The sequence below is a fragment of the Hevea brasiliensis genome, chromosome 17, assembly GCF_030052815.1.
Source record: "Hevea brasiliensis isolate MT/VB/25A 57/8 chromosome 17, ASM3005281v1, whole genome shotgun sequence".
Taxonomy (NCBI): Eukaryota; Viridiplantae; Streptophyta; class Magnoliopsida; order Malpighiales; family Euphorbiaceae; genus Hevea; species Hevea brasiliensis.
The window spans coordinates 56,481,920-56,502,277 of record NC_079509.1 but is presented as its reverse complement, the minus strand read 5'-3'; the positions used below and the strand labels follow the sequence as shown (position 1 = coordinate 56,502,277).

Below are 20,358 nucleotides of genomic sequence, written 5' to 3'. Positions count from 1 at the left end.
TGATTCTCTGATTATATATTGAATGTGTTGAGAATTTTTTTTATTGAGTTACTACTGAGGTTGAATAATTAAACTTGTAAACTTTGAGTTTTATGTAAGAAAATACACTTAATATTAAGTAATTATTTTGTGTATGAGTTAATATTTATGCATAACTTGATTGATTACTTAAATTATATCCTAAGAACAGAGTTATACACATACATAGAAGTGTAAAGCCTCAATTTTTTATCAAGATATTTTTTAGAAAATCTTAATCAATACTTGAAAAATTGTCTAAAGTACCCAATCAATCAAGGTACTTTTCAAGGTACTTTTCAAGGTCTAAAGTACCCAATTCATCAAGGTCTAAAGTACCCAATTCATCACCCCCTTCTTGATGGGACAACAAACTTTCAATGGGAACTTCCTCGTCAGCCAACAATCTCCCGATCTTCATATATCCCTTGTCCACCTTTGCTAATTTCTCCTTACGCATATCCCAAAGAAGTAAGCTCGGATCAAGCACAGTCTGACGCGAAGGACCCGAAGTATTCTCCTGTAGTATTACACGTGGCCGAGGACCATCCTCCAGATGCATGTGGTACCAATCATTATTGTTCATGATAATGGTTTTCACCAGGATATGCGGCCAATCCGATTGACCAGGCTGCACAACATTTTGAGGGAACGATTCCGTGAACCTAAAGCCAAAGTCATGGTAAAATGGAAATCTAATAAGCACAAAGATTTGGAATTTATTTAGTTAAGTTGAAAATGAAGGATAAATTTCTTTAGTACTCACTCAATTTTATTAATTATTTTAATTTAATCATTATATTTTAATTTATTTTAATAAAATTACTTTTTTTTTATTTTTTTTATTAGCAACCTTTCATACTAAAATTTGATAGAATTTTTATAAAATTTCTATATGTGTCTTATATGATTTTAAATTATAAAAAAAATTTCTCCCTTATAGATCATATTAAAAAATAACAAAAAATTATTTTTATACTGTTTATTATATTTGTTAATCCCTATTTTTAAATTCTTAAAAAAAATAAAAAAATAAAAACAAATTTCAATTAGACTCAGTGCATATATAATTTCTCTTTTTATTATTTAAGTCCACATAAATCATGCCACATATGAGTTGTACCAGAGATTCTCTCAAAACTTGGCCTAAATGAAATAATAATCACTAAAATGAAATAATTAATAAATTTGAATGGCTATAAATAAAATCTATCCGAAAAAAATCTCTTTAAAATTTTTCATAAAAAAATTCACTTAAGATGTTAAGATATAAATATATAAATTCTGTTTATTATACTTTCATATATATATATATATATATATAGATCGAGTTAAATCTACACAAAAATTTTCCATAAAAATAAGGTTTATTTTCATCTTATAAGAATTTATTTTTATATATATATTTTATCAGTATATTATTATTTATTCTTTATATTCACATTCAATTTATATTTATTCCTCGTATTTGTTTTCTTTTTCACATAAATTTTCACAATTTTTTTACAAGCCATTCTTAAAACATTCAGTGACAAAACTTGCTCATAAAGTTTAGGGACTAAACTTAAGTGTATTTTTATATTATAAAAAATAAATATAAATATAATTGCATATCCTTCTTTTTAAAAAACAATCCAAATTTTTTCATTTGTTCAAAGTTATAAAAAAAAAAAAAAAACAAGTCAAATAAATTTTTGATAAAAATAACCTATAATTTGTTAATAAGTTAATTTAAAATGATAGAAGAAATTACTCACTTTTGGCAAAATTTTTTAGAAGGGAGAAGAATATGGAACTCACCCTCTTAAATCAAAATATTTTGAACGCTATTTTTTAAAGCTTCCAAATATTTTAGAAATTTTCGTCAGACCAACTGAGTCCACTTGAAAGTATTTTAAATAAATTAAATATAAATATATTGAAAAAGCTATATGGTAGGCAAAAACCTAGTTAAAAATAAAAACGGAGTTGAGAAAATTACCCTTCTTCACGACCACTGGAGATGTCCTCTGACCCAAAACGCAGCCAGCACGACAGACGTGTAAGTGACCGCCCTATCCGATTCCGTTCCTCTATACTAGTAGGAACCTTTAAAATAACGTTGGAGTTGTTGCACTGCGTTATATCAAGATACACGAGTGAAGGGAGCCCAGGAATTTCAGCCGATATAGTATTAAGTGGGTTATCACGCAGAACTAAATATCTCAAAGAGGTCAAATGAAGATCCGTGATAAATTTACCATCTGATAAATTGCAGTTTGTAAGGATTAAATGGGTCAAAGAACGTGGAAGAAATGCAGATGAAAACATAGTGGATTCTGGACCTTCTCTGCCTGATAACCAAGACCAAGCCCCCCTTACATCTCTCGAGCCAAAGCTTAATTCATTCAAGGTAATTCCACCAGCCAAAAACACCTTCAAGGATTCCATCAGCACTTTGGGTAGCACTTTAAGTTCTGAGCAACCAGTCAAATATAGTTCTTCAAGTGATTTCAAATCAGAAATTGTCTTTGGAAGCTCCTTAAGTTTTACGCAGCCTTCAAGATTTAACAAGACAAGTGCCCTTAGGACTGCAATAGAATCGTCAATCTTGACTAAGTTTATACAATCTTTAAGCAGCAAACTCTCAAGACCAGGTAGTCCCGTGAAGTCAGGGGTTGTAGTGAGTAAATGAGAGTGACTTAGGTCAAGGATCTTCAAGCATGGAAAGGACTGAAAATTTAGTGGAAAAAAAAAATCGGCTTCAATAAATTGTCATATAATTTGATAGATTATAAAGAGAAAAAGACAAGAAGAGTGAGTCACACACCTTTCCCTGCCAAGCATGTTTTAGCCTGCTATGCCGCATATCAAGAACAACAAGTTTCTCCACATTTAAACACGTTGGCATAGAGTTCAAAGGGAATCTGAGCCAACGCAAGCACACCAAGTGTTTTGGAAAATCTTCATATCCTCCATCAAGCTTAACATCATTGAGCAGGAGCACATTTAATTGGCGCATGTTTGCAAATGCCTCTGTTTTTATCACATCTGCGGAGGTAGATGAGGTTTTTGGGATATTCCCAATCCGTTGGCAAACGATGCCAACAAGACGATTAACCATTGAAGGACTATCTTCACAACCAAGCACTGATTCCTCCACCGAATTTTCATTCTCTTCTCTTAACATATGCATGTCAAGAATGAGGCCCCTAATTGTCTTGGTACCCTGCATCAAACCAAGAAACACACACAAAAAGAGTTACAGGAGAAGCACGTAAAAACCAAAAACAAAGATGTGTATGAGAAGTGTAACTCACGGTTTTTTCTGTCAACACCGTAAATACCTCTTTATGATTACATATTCTACTGCGCTCCCCCGGTTCATCAGGAGATTCTTGGCGAACAACTTCCCTACCCATGTCTCTAACCATCTGATGCATCGCTAGGTTGTTTCTTTCATTGATTTCAATGAGACATCTATCCAAGAGATGTTGAACTCCAATTATTGCTTCGAAGCCACAGCCTTCTAAAATTTTAACTACAACATCTTTATCCCACCTAATAAAGAAAAAAACTATGTGAAGAAATATGCTTCGATGACGATCGTTATGTTCTAATCAAAGCTTTTTCTGAGAATCTTTTGAATTCCACTATCAGGAATTTTTTGCAGTTCCTTAATCTCACTTTTCCACTCTTTTACATTTCTGCGATGAAGAAAGGAGCCTAAAACACAAAGAGCTAATGGAAGACCATCACAAAGGCTCACTACACGTTCAGAGTGCTCATCGAAATTTTCAGGAGGATCTTCTCGTCCAAAGGCATGCAAGGCGAAGAGTTTATGTGACTTTTCAACACTCAATGGCTCAATGTGAAGTTTCCAACAACCTTCACTTAACAAACACTTCAATGGAGTTGTGACGATGATTTTACTTCCCCACGACAGCCACTCTTGCTCACCAATAATGGATTTGAATTGTTCTGAATTATCCACATTATCAAGAATAATGATAACTTTCCTGCAACACATAGCATCCTTGATCTTCATAACTCCCTCATCTACATTATATATCTTTACTGATTCCCGCTTGTGGATATCTGAAAGAAGCTGTTCTTGTAAGCTATTCATACCTTTTGGCTGTTCTGATGTTTCAGCAACGTCCGCAAGAAAGCAGCTCCTTTCAAAGTTGTCAGCGTTCTGGTTATAAACAGTCTTTGCAATGGTGGTCTTTCCAACCCCACCAATCCCGTAAAGTACCAATATCCTAACATTTGTCGACTCATCTTGCAACCACTGATTAATCCGGCCTACATAATCATCTATTCCTGTTAAGTAGGAACCCACATGCAGAAGCTTGCGATCCAATTTATTCGCAACGAGCTTGACAATGTTTTGAATGAACGGTGCCTCGTACCTAAAAGCCAAAGCCATGGTTAAAAAGAAATATAATGAGCATATGTAAGGATTATCATCCTTCTAATACAAATAAATTTATGTAATTGATTTAATAATACTAAAATGGCAGGAATTTGAGTTGTCGAAAAAAATAATAACAATTTCAACTTTAACTTTGATTTGGATTATAATTCAATTAACTGCTTCAATTCAATTAGAATTCAACACCTTCAACATCTGTGTTATTAGTATTGTAGTAGTCCTTGGAGATTGTAGTAGTTTAAATAAGTGGTTGTTTGGTTGAAATGAATTTCACCAAATTTTGTTAGCATGTAAAAATTTTAGGATTGGATTTCATAAAATTATTAAAATCAATTCTCATCAAATTTAATGAAATTTCAAATGAATTGGATTTAAATGCTCTTATATTTCTTACAAAAACATATACCCTCTCTCTTACCTTTCCTACTTTTCTCTACCATTATGCACCTAGATAATAAAACTATTTGTTAAACAGACCTCTCATATAAACTGAATTCTGCATTTTAGTGAAATTCTAGTTAAAATGAATTGTATTTTCGGATTAATTTGAACAAAACACAGAGGAGTTGAGAAAAATACTGGTCTTTTAAAACCTCCCCGCCCAGATCTGCAACTTCTTTAAGAGCTGCCCTCCATCTCTCCACCTTGTCTATCTCCTCCTTTAGTTGCTGTTCATGTCTATCAAATGCTTCCTTGAAGCTTCCTTTCTGCCGCCTGACTGCACTTGGATCGACATGGTAAAAAATTGGCAAAATATGCATACCATCAGATTTTCTACGCTCATTGAACATCAAAAGCTCATCAAGGCACCATCTTGAAGAGGCATAGTCTGGGGAAAACACTATTACTGCTACTTTTGATTTTTGTATTGCTTTCTTGAGTTCTTGCTCAATGTTTTCTCCTCTCTCTATTTCATCATCGTCTCTGAAGGTGTGAATCCCAGCTTGAGTCAGAGCTACATAGAGATGATCTGCAAAAGTCTTGCGAACGTCTTTGCCTCTAAAGCTCAAGAACGCATGATAAGAACAACAAGATGATGATGATGATGAAGAAGAAGAAGAAGATGCTTCAGCTTTTGAAGCCTTACGGGTGGTTTTGCCTCTAAAGCTCGAGAACTCATCATCAGAACAAGAAGATGAAGAAGATGAAGTTGCTACAGCTTTTGAAGCAGACATTATAGTGAAAACTTCCAAGCCAAATAGATGAGTAAGGAGATCCAAAGCAAGGAACAGAAGATATGAGCCACCAAATTTCTAAACACAAAACCATATGAAGAAAAAAGAGAACTTGTTCATGAGACTGCGAGTCTTCAGCCTCCCATAGAGCATATCATTCAAGTTAACCAAGAAAACCAAGAGCAGAACTACCAGATCAATGAAAATGGGAGGAAAGTTCTGGGAAGTTTCGCTCTAGAAAAGCCACTTGACTTGACCACTAATATTAGTGTGAAAATATATAGTAGGAAAAACTATTATTGAAAGACCACATGATTAATGGCCGAAACATTATATATATATACATATATATTTAAATCTTTCTAAGATTTTTCCGATTTAGTTAATTAAAACGCTTTAGTTTTATCAATTTAATTCTTAAATTTTATATTAATCTTAATTTTAATAATTAGTTTAATTAAATAATTTAATTAATGAACATAATATAATTATTTTCCTATATTATTACTATTAGCTAATTTTTTTAATTTTTTTTTATTAATTTTAATAATTATTTTCAAATTGATAAAATAGTATTTTACTAAATTAAATAAAAATTTATTTTTAACTAATTTCGATTAATCTTTATATATGAACTTATTTTAAGAATACATATTGTTTTAAAAATTACTAATTTTTCATGTCATTATATTCATTATACATGTTCGTGATTTAATTTTTTTAAATAAAATTTTATTATTTTTTATATATAATATAATATTATCATAATATTATAAATATTATATTTAATTATTTAAATTAAAATATTAATTTTATTTTCATTTTAATTAATCAATTTAAGATTATTATTTTTTATTTGATTATATTTTTAGGAAAGTTATGTATTGTATTATTAATATATAATATTAATTTAATTATAAACTTAAATGTAAGATAATAATAACTTTTAAAAATATAAATGGATAAAAATATTTAAAAATTAAAATAAATTAATAATAAATATAAATTAACTCATTAAATTAATTTGGTTAAAACTCTATTATTTTAATTTTTTTTAAGTTTGATTTACATATATTTTATTTTAATTTTTTATAATTTAAAATAATATTAACTTTTATAATAAGGTTGCATAATTAGATTAATGTGAAAGATAATTATTTATAAAATTAAAAATAGAATAATTTTTAAAATATATTTTGGTTTAAAATGTATTTTGGTTAGTTTGGGCATTGTCAGTATAAAATTTTTATTTTTATTATATTGATGTTTAAAAATTTTATATTATCGTATCGTTTAATATAAATAATTTTAAAATATATTTAACATATTAATTATTTAATATATTTAATAAGTATTTTTATTTTTTTAAATTATAAATTATGTTATATATGTTATAAATACATCATTGAGTAAAATATAAATATAAATTTAATTATACATTTTAAATTATTTCATATTAATCATATAAGAATACCCTTCTTTTCCTTTTTTATCTTCCTCTCATTTTCATTATTTTTTAAAATTTAAAACATAACAATTTAAAATTAAATTAAGATAAGCATAACTTCTCACATAAATATATGCAAAAATATAATTAGACTTTCTTACAATATCATAGTTCAAATTAAAAATTTAGTTAAGATTAATTAATAAATTAAAAATTAAAAAATATGATAATTCATATAAGGATATTAACAAATTATAATTAATCTACAATTAAACTAAGCAAACTCAATAAAATTAAAATCTTATACAATAACATTTAAAATGCACTTTTTTTTACGTAAAAATGATATAGATAATCCCAAATATTTTTTGATTCATCAATATTAAATATGAAAAAAAAATCAATCTATTTTAATATATATATATATATATATATATATATATATATATATATATATATATATATATATATATATATATATATATATATATATATATATATATCATTGAATTTTAAAGTATATTGGTTTTATTTAGATATAACAACGGATTGGATATTTGCAAATACTCAATCTGGCAGAACTGAAATATGATGGATTTAGATAAAGCATAATCGAATTCAATATGAGTTCAGTTTTAAAAGATTAAATTGACAAAATTAAAATGTTTGCCTATATTTGAAAAACTATGTTTTGATTTCTTTTTAATCATTTAGCCATTAAATAATAATATAAAATTTATTTAAATAGATAAAAAATTGAAATAAATGAGTATCTAAATTTTATATTATGATTTTTTATTATATTTTAATAAAAAATAAAAATTCATTTTTGTTTTAAATGATTAATTATCCAAATAGAGTCTAAATAATTTTTATGAATACTATTTATTTTAAATTTTAAATAAATTTATAAATTACAATATTTTATTAACATAAAAAAAATTATTTAAAAAATTGAATAATTAATAAAAAAATTCAGAGCACTTTTCTAATTTTATTCAAAATTTTAATTATTTTTATTCTATTTATAATTTTATTCTATTTACCTAAATTAGTCAAAACTCAAATGCAATTATAATAATTTCATTAAAGTTTTCAATAAAAGATATTTTTTAATTTACTATACTGAAAAATAATTTTAGAATATAAAAATATTTATTTTTTATTTTTAATAAAAATAAAATAAATGAAAATTTGTTTATGTATAAAAATAAATTGTAAATTTGGTTAAATTTATATTTGTATCAATATCAATAATTTTTTTAAAAAATATAAATTTGTGACTGAAAAGTAATTCTTCTACTTGAATTGAATTTAAAATTTAAAATTTTAATTTTAATATTTAGTTAATATATATAAATAAAATATATATATTCAAAAATTAAAATAAAATTTAACATTATAAGTTTTAAATATTTAAAAAAATTAAAAAATAAATTAGTAAAAGTAGAATTATTATATTAAAATATCCTTAACTTTATATTATTTATAATATTATTAAATTTGACAAAAAATAATAAAAAATAAATAAAAGTATTGTAAAAAATTAAAATAAAAGAAAAAAAAAAACCAATAGCATCATATAAACCCTAATACTATTTTATATATTGACAACTAAAAATTTTAATTATATAATAAATTATACATTTATTTTCATATAATAATTATTTATTAAGATTATGTTAATATATAAATTCATTATAATTAGGTTTACATACTCGTTGATCTTTTGTAATTTGTTAAATAATAGATCTATTATTAGGAATACCACAATAAAATATTATAGAGAAATAAAATATATTAAAAATAAATTGAATTGGGCTTTTTATAACACTTTGAACTAAAATAACATAATACATACAAAATTATGAATATTGATTAAAACCCAACATTTTAATTTTTTTAAGACTACGAATTAAAAAAATTAAACGAATTAAAAAAATTAAACAAAATAAATATAAATAAACTAAAATACTATATATATATATATATATATATATATATATATATATATATATCATAAAAAATATTATTGTGGAGTTAGCGTTATATATTACTTAATTTGATGAATATTTATATTATCATATTTATTAATTTTTGTAAAAATTATAAATGGTTTATAAAAATTAATATTTTAAAATCCAAACTATTTATATCCATAAAAATCATAATTAAAAAAATTAATTTTATAAATTGAATTACATTGGTCAGAACTTATTTTATGATTTTAATACAATTATCGACAATTAACTAAAATTGTATTAAATTATGTCAAGTAAAAAAGTCAAAATTGATTCTATTTATGTATAAGGTTATATTTTGTTAATTTGATGCTTATATATATATATATATATATATATATATATATATATATATATATATATATATATAATCAATAACTCTTACATATAAAATAATTAATAACTTTTTTAGTTTCATTTATTTACAATTTAATAATTTATTCTATTTGTATGTTAAATTATTATTATTATTATTATTATTATTATTATTATTATTATTATTATTATTATTATACAAATTTTTTCATTTATTATTTTCTATAAATTAATATATTAATGTTTATTGTTCATTAATACGAATAAAATTATTATAAAAGATTTCAATTTTAAACTTTTTTTGTTGTAAACAATTAAATGTTATTATTTAAAAAATTTAATGAAATATCTAAATTATTTTTTAAAAAATTACATATCAAAATTTAACTAAATTTTTTATTAATTATTTATAAAATATATAAATGTATTAATTATAATTAAATATCATTATTAATAATTTTATAATATTTATTTAATAGTGTAATGGTTTAACCCCTATTAAATTTTAAACCCTTATCTCTCTATCTTCATCTGTTTTATAGCCGATTCAAGTCTGAAAACCTTGGTATTTACATTTCTTCACTTTTTAAAAACTTTGTTAAATAAATAAATATATATATATATATAAATTAATATTTTACTTTAATACTAAAACATTATATTAAAATACATTTTAATCAAGAAACATAATTTTTTTAGTATCAAATTTTCAATTAAAAATTATAAAATATATTTTACATTATAAATATATTTTATATAATAAATTAAAATATTTAGATATAATTTAAATTTAAATTAATAGACTATGTTGTTAATCAAATAAAATTTTAAGAATTAAATTATAATTTACTATTAACTTTCACTATATACTAATTACATTATATAGCATTTATCATTATTAGTCATTTTATCATTAACAGAAACAAGTGCTCATAATTTTGCTAAATGCTTATGATAAATTAATTACAATTAGTTATCAATGACCAACTATCAATTATTAATAACAATTGTAACTATCAATTATCTACCCCATACAACAGTTAAATCAATTATCAATTACATTGTTTAAGTCATATATAAAAGTAAAATTTAACTTTTAACTAAATTTTAATATTATTTAAGTAATATATTTTTCTTGATAGCGTAGTCAACTAATCATATAATTAAGCACACTAAAATCCATTGTGAGAAATCTCATAGTAGCTTTTTCCATCAAAATTTCAATTAATTGAATTTTTAATTTTTAAATCAAAGTTTCAATGAAAACCCTCAGCATAGCCCAGAAACTAAAGGTAATCCTATATTCCTTGTACGCCTCTACTAATTTCCCCTTAGGAATATTCGAAAGAGGTAAGCCATGCGCAAGGAAAACCAGAAGCGAAAGACTCGAAGTATTCTCCTGTAGTACAGGTGGCCGAGGACCATCCTCCGGATATTTTAATTGGCACCAAACATTATTGTTGATGATAGTGAAATTCCCCACCAAATGCGGGCGATTCGTTTGAACAAGCTGCACAACATTTTGGCAGAACGATACCGTGAACCTAAAGCCAAAGTCATGGTAAAATGGAAATCTAATAAGCACAAAGATTAGGAATTTATTTAGTAAGTTGAAAATGAAGGATAAATTTCTTTAGTACTCACTCAAATTTATTAATTATTTTAATTTAATCATTATATTTTAATTTATTTTAATAAAATTACTTATTTTTTATTTTTTTTATTAGCAACCTTTCATATCAAAATTTCTCTTTTTATTATTTAAATCTACATAAATCATGCCACATATAAGTTGTACCAGAGATTCTCTCAAAATTTGGCCTGACTGATTGCTAGTGAGAACAAAAATTTTAAAAAAAAAAAGTAATTTTATTGAAATAAATTAAAGTATAATAATCACTAAAATAAAATAATTAATAAATTTGAGTGACTATAAACAAAATTTATCCAAAAAAACCTCTTTAAAATTTTTCATAAAAAAAATTCAATTATAAAGTTAAGATATAAATATATAAATTCTGTTTATTATATTTTCATTCATTCATATATATATATATATTTTATCAGTATATTATTATTTATTCTTTATATTCACATTCAATTTATATTTATTCCTGTCTTCTTTTTCACATCAATTTTCACAATTTTTTTACAAGCCATTCTTAAAACATTCAGTGACAAAACTTGCTCATAAAGTTTAGGGACTAAACTTAAGTGTATTTTTATATTATAAAAAATAAATATAAATATAATTGCATATCTTTCTTTTTCAAAAACAATCCAAAATTTTTCATTTGTTCAAAGTTATAAAAAAAAAAAAAAAAAACAAGTCAAATAAATTTTTGATAAAAATAACCTATAATTTGTTAATAAGTTAATTTAAAATGATAGAAGAAATTACTCACTTTTGGCAAAATTTTTTAGAAGGGAGAAGAATATGGAACTCACCCTCTTAAAGCTTCAAAATATTTTGAACGCTATTTTTTAAAGCTTCAAAATATTTTAGAAATTTTCGTCAGACCAACTGAGTCCACTTGAAAGTATTTTAAATAAATTAAATATAAATATATTGAAAAACCTAGTTAAAAATAAAAGCGGAGTTGAGAAAATTACCGGTTTTCACGACCACTGGAGATGTGCTCTAACCCAAAACGCAGCAAGTCCGACAGACTTGTAACTGACCGCCCTATCCAATTCAGTTCCTCTATACTCGTAGGAACCTTTATAATAACGTTGGAGTTGTTGCACAGCGTTATATCAAGATATACGAGTGAAGGGAGCCCAGGAATTTCAGCCGATATAGTATTAAGTGGGTTATCACGCAGAACTAAATGTCTCAAAGACGGCAAATGAAGATCCGTGGTAAATTTACCATCTGATAAATTGCAGTTTGGAAGGATCAAATGGGTCAAAGAACGTGGAAGAAAAGCAGATGAAAACATAGTGGATTCTGGACCTTCTCTGCCTGATAACCAAGACCAAGGCCCCCTTACATCTCTCGAGCTAAAGCTTAATTCATTCAAGGTAATTCCACCAGCAAAAAACACCTTCAAGGATTCCATCTGAGCCAGCACTTTGGGTAGCACTTTAAGTTCTGAGCAACCAGTCAAATATAGTTCTTCAAGTGATTTCAAATCAGAAATTGTCTTTGGAAGCTCCTTGAGTTTTGCGCAGCCTTCAAGATTTAACAAGACAAGTGCCCTTAGGACTGCAATAGAATCGTCAATCTTGACTAAGTTTATACAATCTTTAAGCAGCAAACTCTCAAGACCAGGTAGTCCCGTGAAGTCAGGGGTTGTAGTGAGTAAATGAGAGTGACTTAGGTCAAGGATCTTCAAGCATGGAAAGGACTGAAAATTTAGTGGAAAAAAAAAATCGGCTTCAATAAATTGTCTTATAATTTGATAGATTATAAAGAGAAAAAGACAAGAAGAGTGAGTCACACACCTTTCCCTGCCAAGCATGTTTTAGCCTGCTATACCGCATATCAAGAACAACAAGTTTCTCCACATTTAAACACGTTGGCATAGAGTTCAAAGGGAATCTGAGCCAACGCAGGCACACCAAGTGTTTTGGAAAATCTTCATATCCTCCATCAAGCTTAACATCATCGAGCAGGAGCACATTTAATTGGCGCATGTTTGCAAATGCCTCTGTTTTTATCACATCTGCGGAGGTAGATGAGGTTTTTGGGATACAATTCACAATCCGTTGCCTAACGATGCCACCAAGACGATCATGCATTGAACGATTATCTTCACAACCAAGCACTGATTCCTCCACCGAATTTTCATGACTGTAATTTCCATAATTTGAAATTGGGCCGACATGTTTCTCTTCTCTTAACAAATGCATGTCAAGAATGAGGCCCCTAATTGTCTTGGTACCCTGCATCAAACCAAGAAACACACACAAAAAAGAGTTCCAGTAGAAGCACGTAAAACCAAAAACAAAGATGTGTATGAGAAGTGTAACTCACGGTTTTTTCTGTCAACACCCTAAATACCTCTTTATGATTACATATTCTACTGCGCTCCCCCGGTTCATCAGGAGATTCTTGGCGAACAACTTCCCTACCCATGTCTCTAATCAACTGATGCATCGCTAGGTTGTTTCTTTCATTGATTTCAATGAGACATCTATCCAAGAGATGTTGAACTCCAATTATTGCTTCGAAGCCACATCCCTCTAAAATTTTAACTACAACATCTTTATCCCACCCAATAAAGAAAAAAACTATGTGAAGAAATATGCTTCGATGACGATCATTATGTAGAGAATCAAAGCTTTTTCTGAGAATCTTTTGAATTCGACTATCAGGAATTTCTTGCAGTTCCTTAATCTCACTTTTCCATTCATCTATACTTCTGCGACGAAGAAAGGAGCCTAAAACACGAAGAGCTAATGGAAGACCATCACAAAGGCTCACTACACGTTCAGAGTGCTCATCGAAATTTTCAGGAGAATCTTCTCGTCCAAAGGCATGCAAGGCGAAGAGTTTATGTGACTTTTTAACACTCAATGGCTTAATGTGAAGTTTCCAACAACCTTCACTTAACAAACACTTCAATCGAGTTGTGACGATGATTTTACTTCCCGACGACAGCCACTCTTGTTTACCAATAATGGATTTGAATTGTTCTGAATTATCCACATTATCAAGAATAATGATAACTTTCCTGCAACACATAGCATCCTTGATCTTCATAACTCCTCATCTACATTATATATCTTTACTGATTCCCGCTTGTGGATATCTGAAAGAAGTTGTTCTTGTAAGCTATTCATACCTTTTGGCTGTTCTGATGTTTCAGCAACGTCCGCAAGAAAGCAGCTCCTTTCAAACTTGTCAGAGTCTTGGTTATAAACAGTCTTTGCAATGGTGGTCTTTCCAACCCCACCAATCCCGTAAAGTACCAATATCCTAACATTTGTCGACTCATCTTGCAACCAGTGATTAATCCGGCCTACATAATCACCTATTCCTGTTAAGTAGGAACCCACATGCAGAAGCTTGCGATCCAATTTATTCGCAACGAGCTTGACAATGTTTTGAATGAACGGTGCCTCGTACCTAAAAGCCAAAGTAATGGTTAAAAAGAAATATAATGAGCATATGTAAGGATTATCATCCTTCTAATACAAATAAATTTATGTAATTGATTTAATAATACTATAGAATGGCAGGAATTTGAGTTGTCGAAAAAAATAATAATAATTTCAACTTTAACTTTGATTTGGATTATAATTCAATTAACTGCTTCAATTCAATTAGAATTCAACACGTTCAACATCTGTGTCGTTAGTATTGTTTTTTTAACAATGTCAAGTAGTAGTCTTGGAGATTGTAGTAGTTTAAATAAGTAGTTGTTTGGTTGAAATGAATTTCACCAAATTTTGTTAGCCTGTAAAAATTTTAGGATTGAATTTCATAAAATTATTAAAATCAATTCTCATCAAATTTAATGAAATTTGAAATGAAATGGATTAAAATGCTGGTATATTTCTTACAAAAACATATACCCTCTCTCCTACCTTTCCTACTTTTCTCTACCATTATGCACTTGGATAATATAAAACTATTTGTTAAACAGACCTCTCATATAAACTGAATTCTAGTTAAAATGAATTGTATTTTCGGATTAATTTGAACAAAACACAGAGGAGTTGAGAAAAATACTGGTCTTTTAAAACCTCCTGCCCAGATCTGCAACTTCTTTAAGAGCTGCCCTCCATCTCTCCACCTTGTCTATCTCCTCCTTTAGTTGCTGTTCATGTCTATCAAATGCTTCCTTGAAGCTTCTTTTCTGCCGCCTGACTGCACTTGGATCGACATGGTAAAAAATTGGCAAAATATGCATACCATCAGATTTTCTACGCTCATTGATCATCCAAAGCTCATCAAGGCACCATCTTGAAGAGGCATGGTCTGGAGAAAACACTATTACTGCTACTTTTGATTGTTGAATTGCTTTCGTGAGTTCTTGGTCAATGTTTTTCCCCCTCTCAATTTCTTCATCGTCCCTGAAGGTGTGAATCCCCGCTCCAGTCAAAGCTGCATAGACATGATCTGCAAAAGTCTTGCGAACGTCATCTCCTCTAAAGCTCAAGAACACATCAAAAGGACAAGAAGATGATGAAGCAGCCATTCCATAAAAGAGAAAACTTCCGAGACAAATATATGAATGACGTTATCCAAATCAAGGTACATCCATGGAACAGAAGATATGAGCCACCAAATTTCTGAACAAAACCATTAGATCCACAGAACGCACTTGTTAGCAATATGAAGAAAAAAGAGAATTCTTCAAGAGACTCTGATTCTTCAGCCTCCCATAGAGCAGATCGTAACATGTAACCAAGAAAATCAAAAACAAAACCACCAGAAATTTCTAGGAAGTTTCGCTCTAGGAAGCTATTTGACTTGAACAATAATATTTGCGTGGAAAAACTATAATCGGAAGGGGAAATGATTAATTAACTTTATCAATTTAATTATTAAAATTTTAATAATTAGTTTAATTTAAATTATTTAAATATTTTTTTATATTACCTAATCCATTTGTAACACTCCAAAATTTTAGATAATTATTTTATATATAAATTTTAATATTTTATTTTATTAAATATTTTAAAATTTTATTTAAAATTTCTGAATTTTTGAATCAAATTTGATTTCGGAAAATTATTAAACTTTGATAATTTTTAAAAATTAATTTAAAGATTACGTGGTAAAAATAAAAATATATTTAGACTCTACAAATTTTTTTGAGTTTTCTGAAATTTTCTGAAATTTTTGGACCGCGTTTTTTGTCTTAAAGCAGAGTAAAAATTTAATTTCGAGTGTTTTAAATCGAACCGGCCGAATCGAATTAGACTGGGTTGGACCGATCGAATCGGACCAAATTTCCTTCTTTTTCTTCCTCCCCATCGTGCACCTGCTGCACCTCCCTTCCCTCTCCATTTTCTCTCTCCTCTCTCCTCCCTCCTCCCCTTGCAACCCAACCGCCGCCTAGCCTTTCCCTGGTCACCGGCGCCCCACCTGGACGTCTTCTCCTTGCCGGAAAGTAGCACCAAACTCCCTCCAGCGCGCGCGCGCAACGTTCCACCTTCTCGAGCTGATTCCAGCCGATCCAGCCACCAATTAGACCGGTTATTGTCCTAAACCTCATCTACATCTCGAGAGCTTTTCATAGACACCAAGAACATAAAAATCCATCGAGCGGTTTGTTCAATTTTTGCCCATAAAATTTTAGCCTATTTTGACTTTTGGGCTAAATTGCTCGCAAACTGTGAACCCCACAAAAAATCTGAGAGTATGGGTGGACCGAGCCAGACAATTTGAAATTAGTTATATGGGTGATGATGGAAGCAGAGTAAAGAAAAACCGAGCTGAAGGGCCATCCAATGTGCCACAAATAAGTAGTATGGGTGGCAATCAAAGCCACTATAGTGGAAAGGTCAGAGGAAGCAGGAAGGCAGGCAATAAACACAAAGTTAGGGGGTTTAGAGGTTCTAACAGCGGTCAGAGTTTGGGCTACAGTAGCTCTGAGTCTGGTTTAGGATCTTCCTTAGCACCTTACACATAGTGTGAAAGAGGACATTCAGGGCTCTGTATATTAGGATGGATGGCTCTACTAAGTTTCAATATGAGTATTGGTAGAAATGATTCTACTGATAGTTCCGATGGAAATAAAGAGAATTGTAACACCATCACTTTAGCTAGTCCGTGCATTCAACTGTTTCGCTGACTAATGTCTGTCTGGACAGCTAGAATGACTGTAACTATATGTAAACGAGAGTGAGGAGTCATAAATAATCCAAATAATGGTAAGGAAAAATTTAGAAAAAATTTAAGAAATGAAATACAACAAAGTTAAATGAGCCGGTGCCCCAGTGATGGGTGATCCTAATGGGAAGTTGCTGTCTTCACAGCTAGTAACCCTAAACCCGAGGGGAATCCCATGAAATAATTTTTGGGACTTCAGAGAAGAGTCATTGAGGTTTCGATGGTATTAGAATGCCAAGAAAATGCTTAGAAAAATTTTTAAATCGGTACAGACAATTTTAGCCTTTTAAGCAAAACGAAGGGCATTTTGGTCATTTCGTATTTAGAGACGATTTTTCACCAACTTGTCCAGTTAAGTAAATAAACTATATAACATAAAATATTAATAACTATTGTTAAAAATTTAATTGAAAATGAGTAGAAAAGAAAAGAAAAGAAAATGAAGTAAAACTTGAATTTTAACATAAAATGATGTCATTAAGAACACTCCAACCAATCACCATTCAACAAGCCTTCTTAAAACAATTAAAGAGACAAAAATTAAAGAAAAAAAATCAGAAAATGTGGTATTCTTCCAACAGCCAGTGATACGGTGTGTTGTATATCCGCAAGTGTACGGGTCACAGTAGTATAGTCTTAAAAAAAAATGATATCGATCCTACAGGGAATTGTGCTTAAATTGGAAATAAAAGTATAAGCTAATTAGAGTGACAAAATTTAAAGATGTAAAATGAAATTTGGAATTAAAATTGGTATTTAAGGAATTAATGCTAAATCAAACAATTAACTAAAATTAATTAAACTAGATTACCAAAAATTAATTTGAAATTTCTATTTATGAAATTAAGAAGAATTAAATCTAAATTCAATAAAAAAAATAAAGTAATTCTAGATATTGGATTTAAATTGGAATTAAATTTAAGTTGGATTTAAATTGAAATTGCTATTTATGAGGTTTGGAGGATTTATATCTAATTTCAATGAAAAATAAATTGATTCTAGAGATTGGATTTTCAATATTGTTTGCATGTGATTTTTACCTAATTTAGCCAAACACATGAGAATTGCAATTTTGAGGGAAATCAATTCTTAAATTTTTGAAACCTTTTTCAAGCATCTCAAAGTTGGTTTTCATTAAATCAAACCCTGTTTTCACGGTATTTCAAACCTAACAAAAACCCAATTAATGCTCTAATTGATTTTTGGAAAGTTCCCCTTAATCTTCTTAGCTTATTTCTAACACCAAGAAAATAAAGTTTATTGCAAGATTATCCATCCCCAATATTCACTTTTCAGTCCATCTATTAAGGATTAAAACTTAACTTAATGAGGGCCCATTCATCAAGCAAGGCAATAAGCACACAAGCAATAAATCAAAATATAACAATCTTCATTTAAATGGCCAAATCAGTTCAAAACCACAAAACAAATTAATATTTACAAACCCATCTCTAGAATCTCATTCAACTACTCACAAATCATTGTTTAAAGACAAACCCAAATGAAGAAATGAAGAAATGATGGAAATGTAAGCTAAAAGGGGTAGAAAAACCCAGCAAATTGCAGAAGGATCTGCTGCAGAAAAGTGCAGAAACGTGATCCTTGCTGCTGCTGGAAGAAAATGCAGAAGGTGCTCCTCCTTCTCTCTTTCTCACTTTTCCGAAAATGACTCCCTTGCTCTCTATTGAAAGAAAATGATAAAATGGGTCTTTATATAGGCTAAGGGTCTGCCCTAGAATGGGTAAAAGGGGGAAGGTTCCAGAGAAAGTGAGGTAAAAAGCTGGAGTAACGGAAACGCCACGTCAATTATTTCCAGTAAAAATGACATAAGCCGAGTCAGTTGTGTCGTGGGTTGTGTTGCGGGTTGTGTCGCTCTCGTGAATATCGGAGTCGACACAACTGCGACATAAGCTAATTCGGTTGCAGGTTGTGTCGCTCTCGGCCATTTTTTTACTCAACTTCAAAATTTTTGCAATTCGACTTTAATCTCCTCCAAATGGCTACTCTGATCAAAATTCATCAAATTTCTCCAGATTTAACCTACAAAGCAAATAAATTCAAAAATTAAACTAAGAAATGTGAAAATTGTAAAATTGATTAAATATATACTAATATCTAAAATAATAGCTATGAATAAGGGTAAATTATGTGCAAGATTATACCTAAATGATGATATAAAATGCATGCATCAGCCAGCCGTCCATAATTCTCTCTCTCCCTCACCCATTTTCTTTCCTCCATTGTTACACAATTCAAGCTCTAAAACCCTAGTCTCCCACCACTAAACCCTAGACTCCCTTCATTAAAACTTGTTTACACCTCTTGGGTAAGTGTTTGGCTGCTAAGAATTGAAGAGAAAGTGAAATTTAAGCTTGAAAAAATTATGCTCACACAAGGTTAGTGCATAAAACAAGTTCTCTTCCTTCTTTAATCTGTGTAAGCATGTTAAATCAAGTAGAAATTGCATGAAATCAAAAGAAAACCATGAGTAAATAGAACCTCTAAATGTTGGCAGCCATGAGAAAGTTTGAGAATTATTGGTTTTTACTGAAATTAAGTGGTTATTTATGTTATTGATGAGCATAGATGATGGATAAAGTGATTGGTATGAGTTTGGTGTGTGTATGCCATGAATTGGAATTTTAGAGTTAGGGTTTGGGGCAAAATTTGGGTTTTGCTCATGTGTTGGTGAATAGAAGTCCTAATGGTCAATTAGTGACCATTTGGCTATATTTGACGAGGAATTGAAGTGATTTATGCCAATGGAATTGAGGTTAGGTATGCTGCCTTAGGTGACTTGCAGGGCTGGATGTGAGTCCAACAAGTTTGAGCAGCTGTAACTTGAGTGGTGTAGGTTCAATTGGTGCAAGGCCAATTGGACATAAAACTAGACACATAATGGTACAACTTTGATGAAGATACCTTACCCAGAAAACAAACTTAGGATACCCTAAAAATTGGCCAAATTCGGGTAACCAATTCTGGACTTAGTAAAAGTGACTAAATAAATAGTGTTTGTTCATTTGGCCATAACTCAGTGTAGAAATATCTAATTGACCTAAATTTTATATCAATGGAAACATTAGACAATTTAGAACAACTTTCATAAAGAACACAAACTCAAATTCTGAACCTAACTAATTCAAATTGCTACTCCAAATTAGGACACCAAATCT

General features: G+C 29.1%; 2 protein-coding genes across 9 annotated transcripts; both read right to left on the bottom strand.

Annotated features, from left to right (window-relative positions):
* Positions 1-207: 207 nt before the first annotated feature.
* LOC131169230 (disease resistance protein RPV1-like) lies at positions 208-14,103 on the bottom strand. Of its 8 annotated transcripts, none has more exons than XM_058139252.1 (4): positions 13,373-14,103; positions 12,841-13,281; positions 12,007-12,743; positions 208-683 (listed from the first exon to the last, which is right to left on the bottom strand). In XM_058139252.1, the coding sequence occupies exons 1-4, from the start codon at positions 14,099-14,101 to the stop codon at positions 290-292; spliced, it is 2,301 nt and encodes a 766-aa protein (XP_057995235.1). In that variant the 5' UTR covers positions 14,102-14,103; the 3' UTR covers positions 208-289. The 8 variants fall into 8 exon arrangements, with proteins under 8 accessions (XP_057995235.1, XP_057995237.1, XP_057995236.1 ...); XM_058139254.1 differs by lacking the exons at positions 12,007-12,743; positions 12,841-13,281 and adding exons at positions 2,000-2,730; positions 2,828-3,226; XM_058139253.1 differs by having other exon boundaries at positions 13,400-14,103.
* Positions 14,101-15,773, bottom strand: LOC131175362 (TMV resistance protein N-like). The gene is made up of 2 exons (XM_058139260.1): positions 15,074-15,773; positions 14,101-14,467 (listed from the first exon to the last, which is right to left on the bottom strand). The coding sequence occupies exon 1, from the start codon at positions 15,540-15,542 to the stop codon at positions 15,081-15,083; it is 462 nt and encodes a 153-aa protein (XP_057995243.1). The 5' UTR covers positions 15,543-15,773; the 3' UTR covers positions 14,101-14,467; positions 15,074-15,080.
* Positions 15,774-20,358: the final 4,585 nt, after the last annotated feature.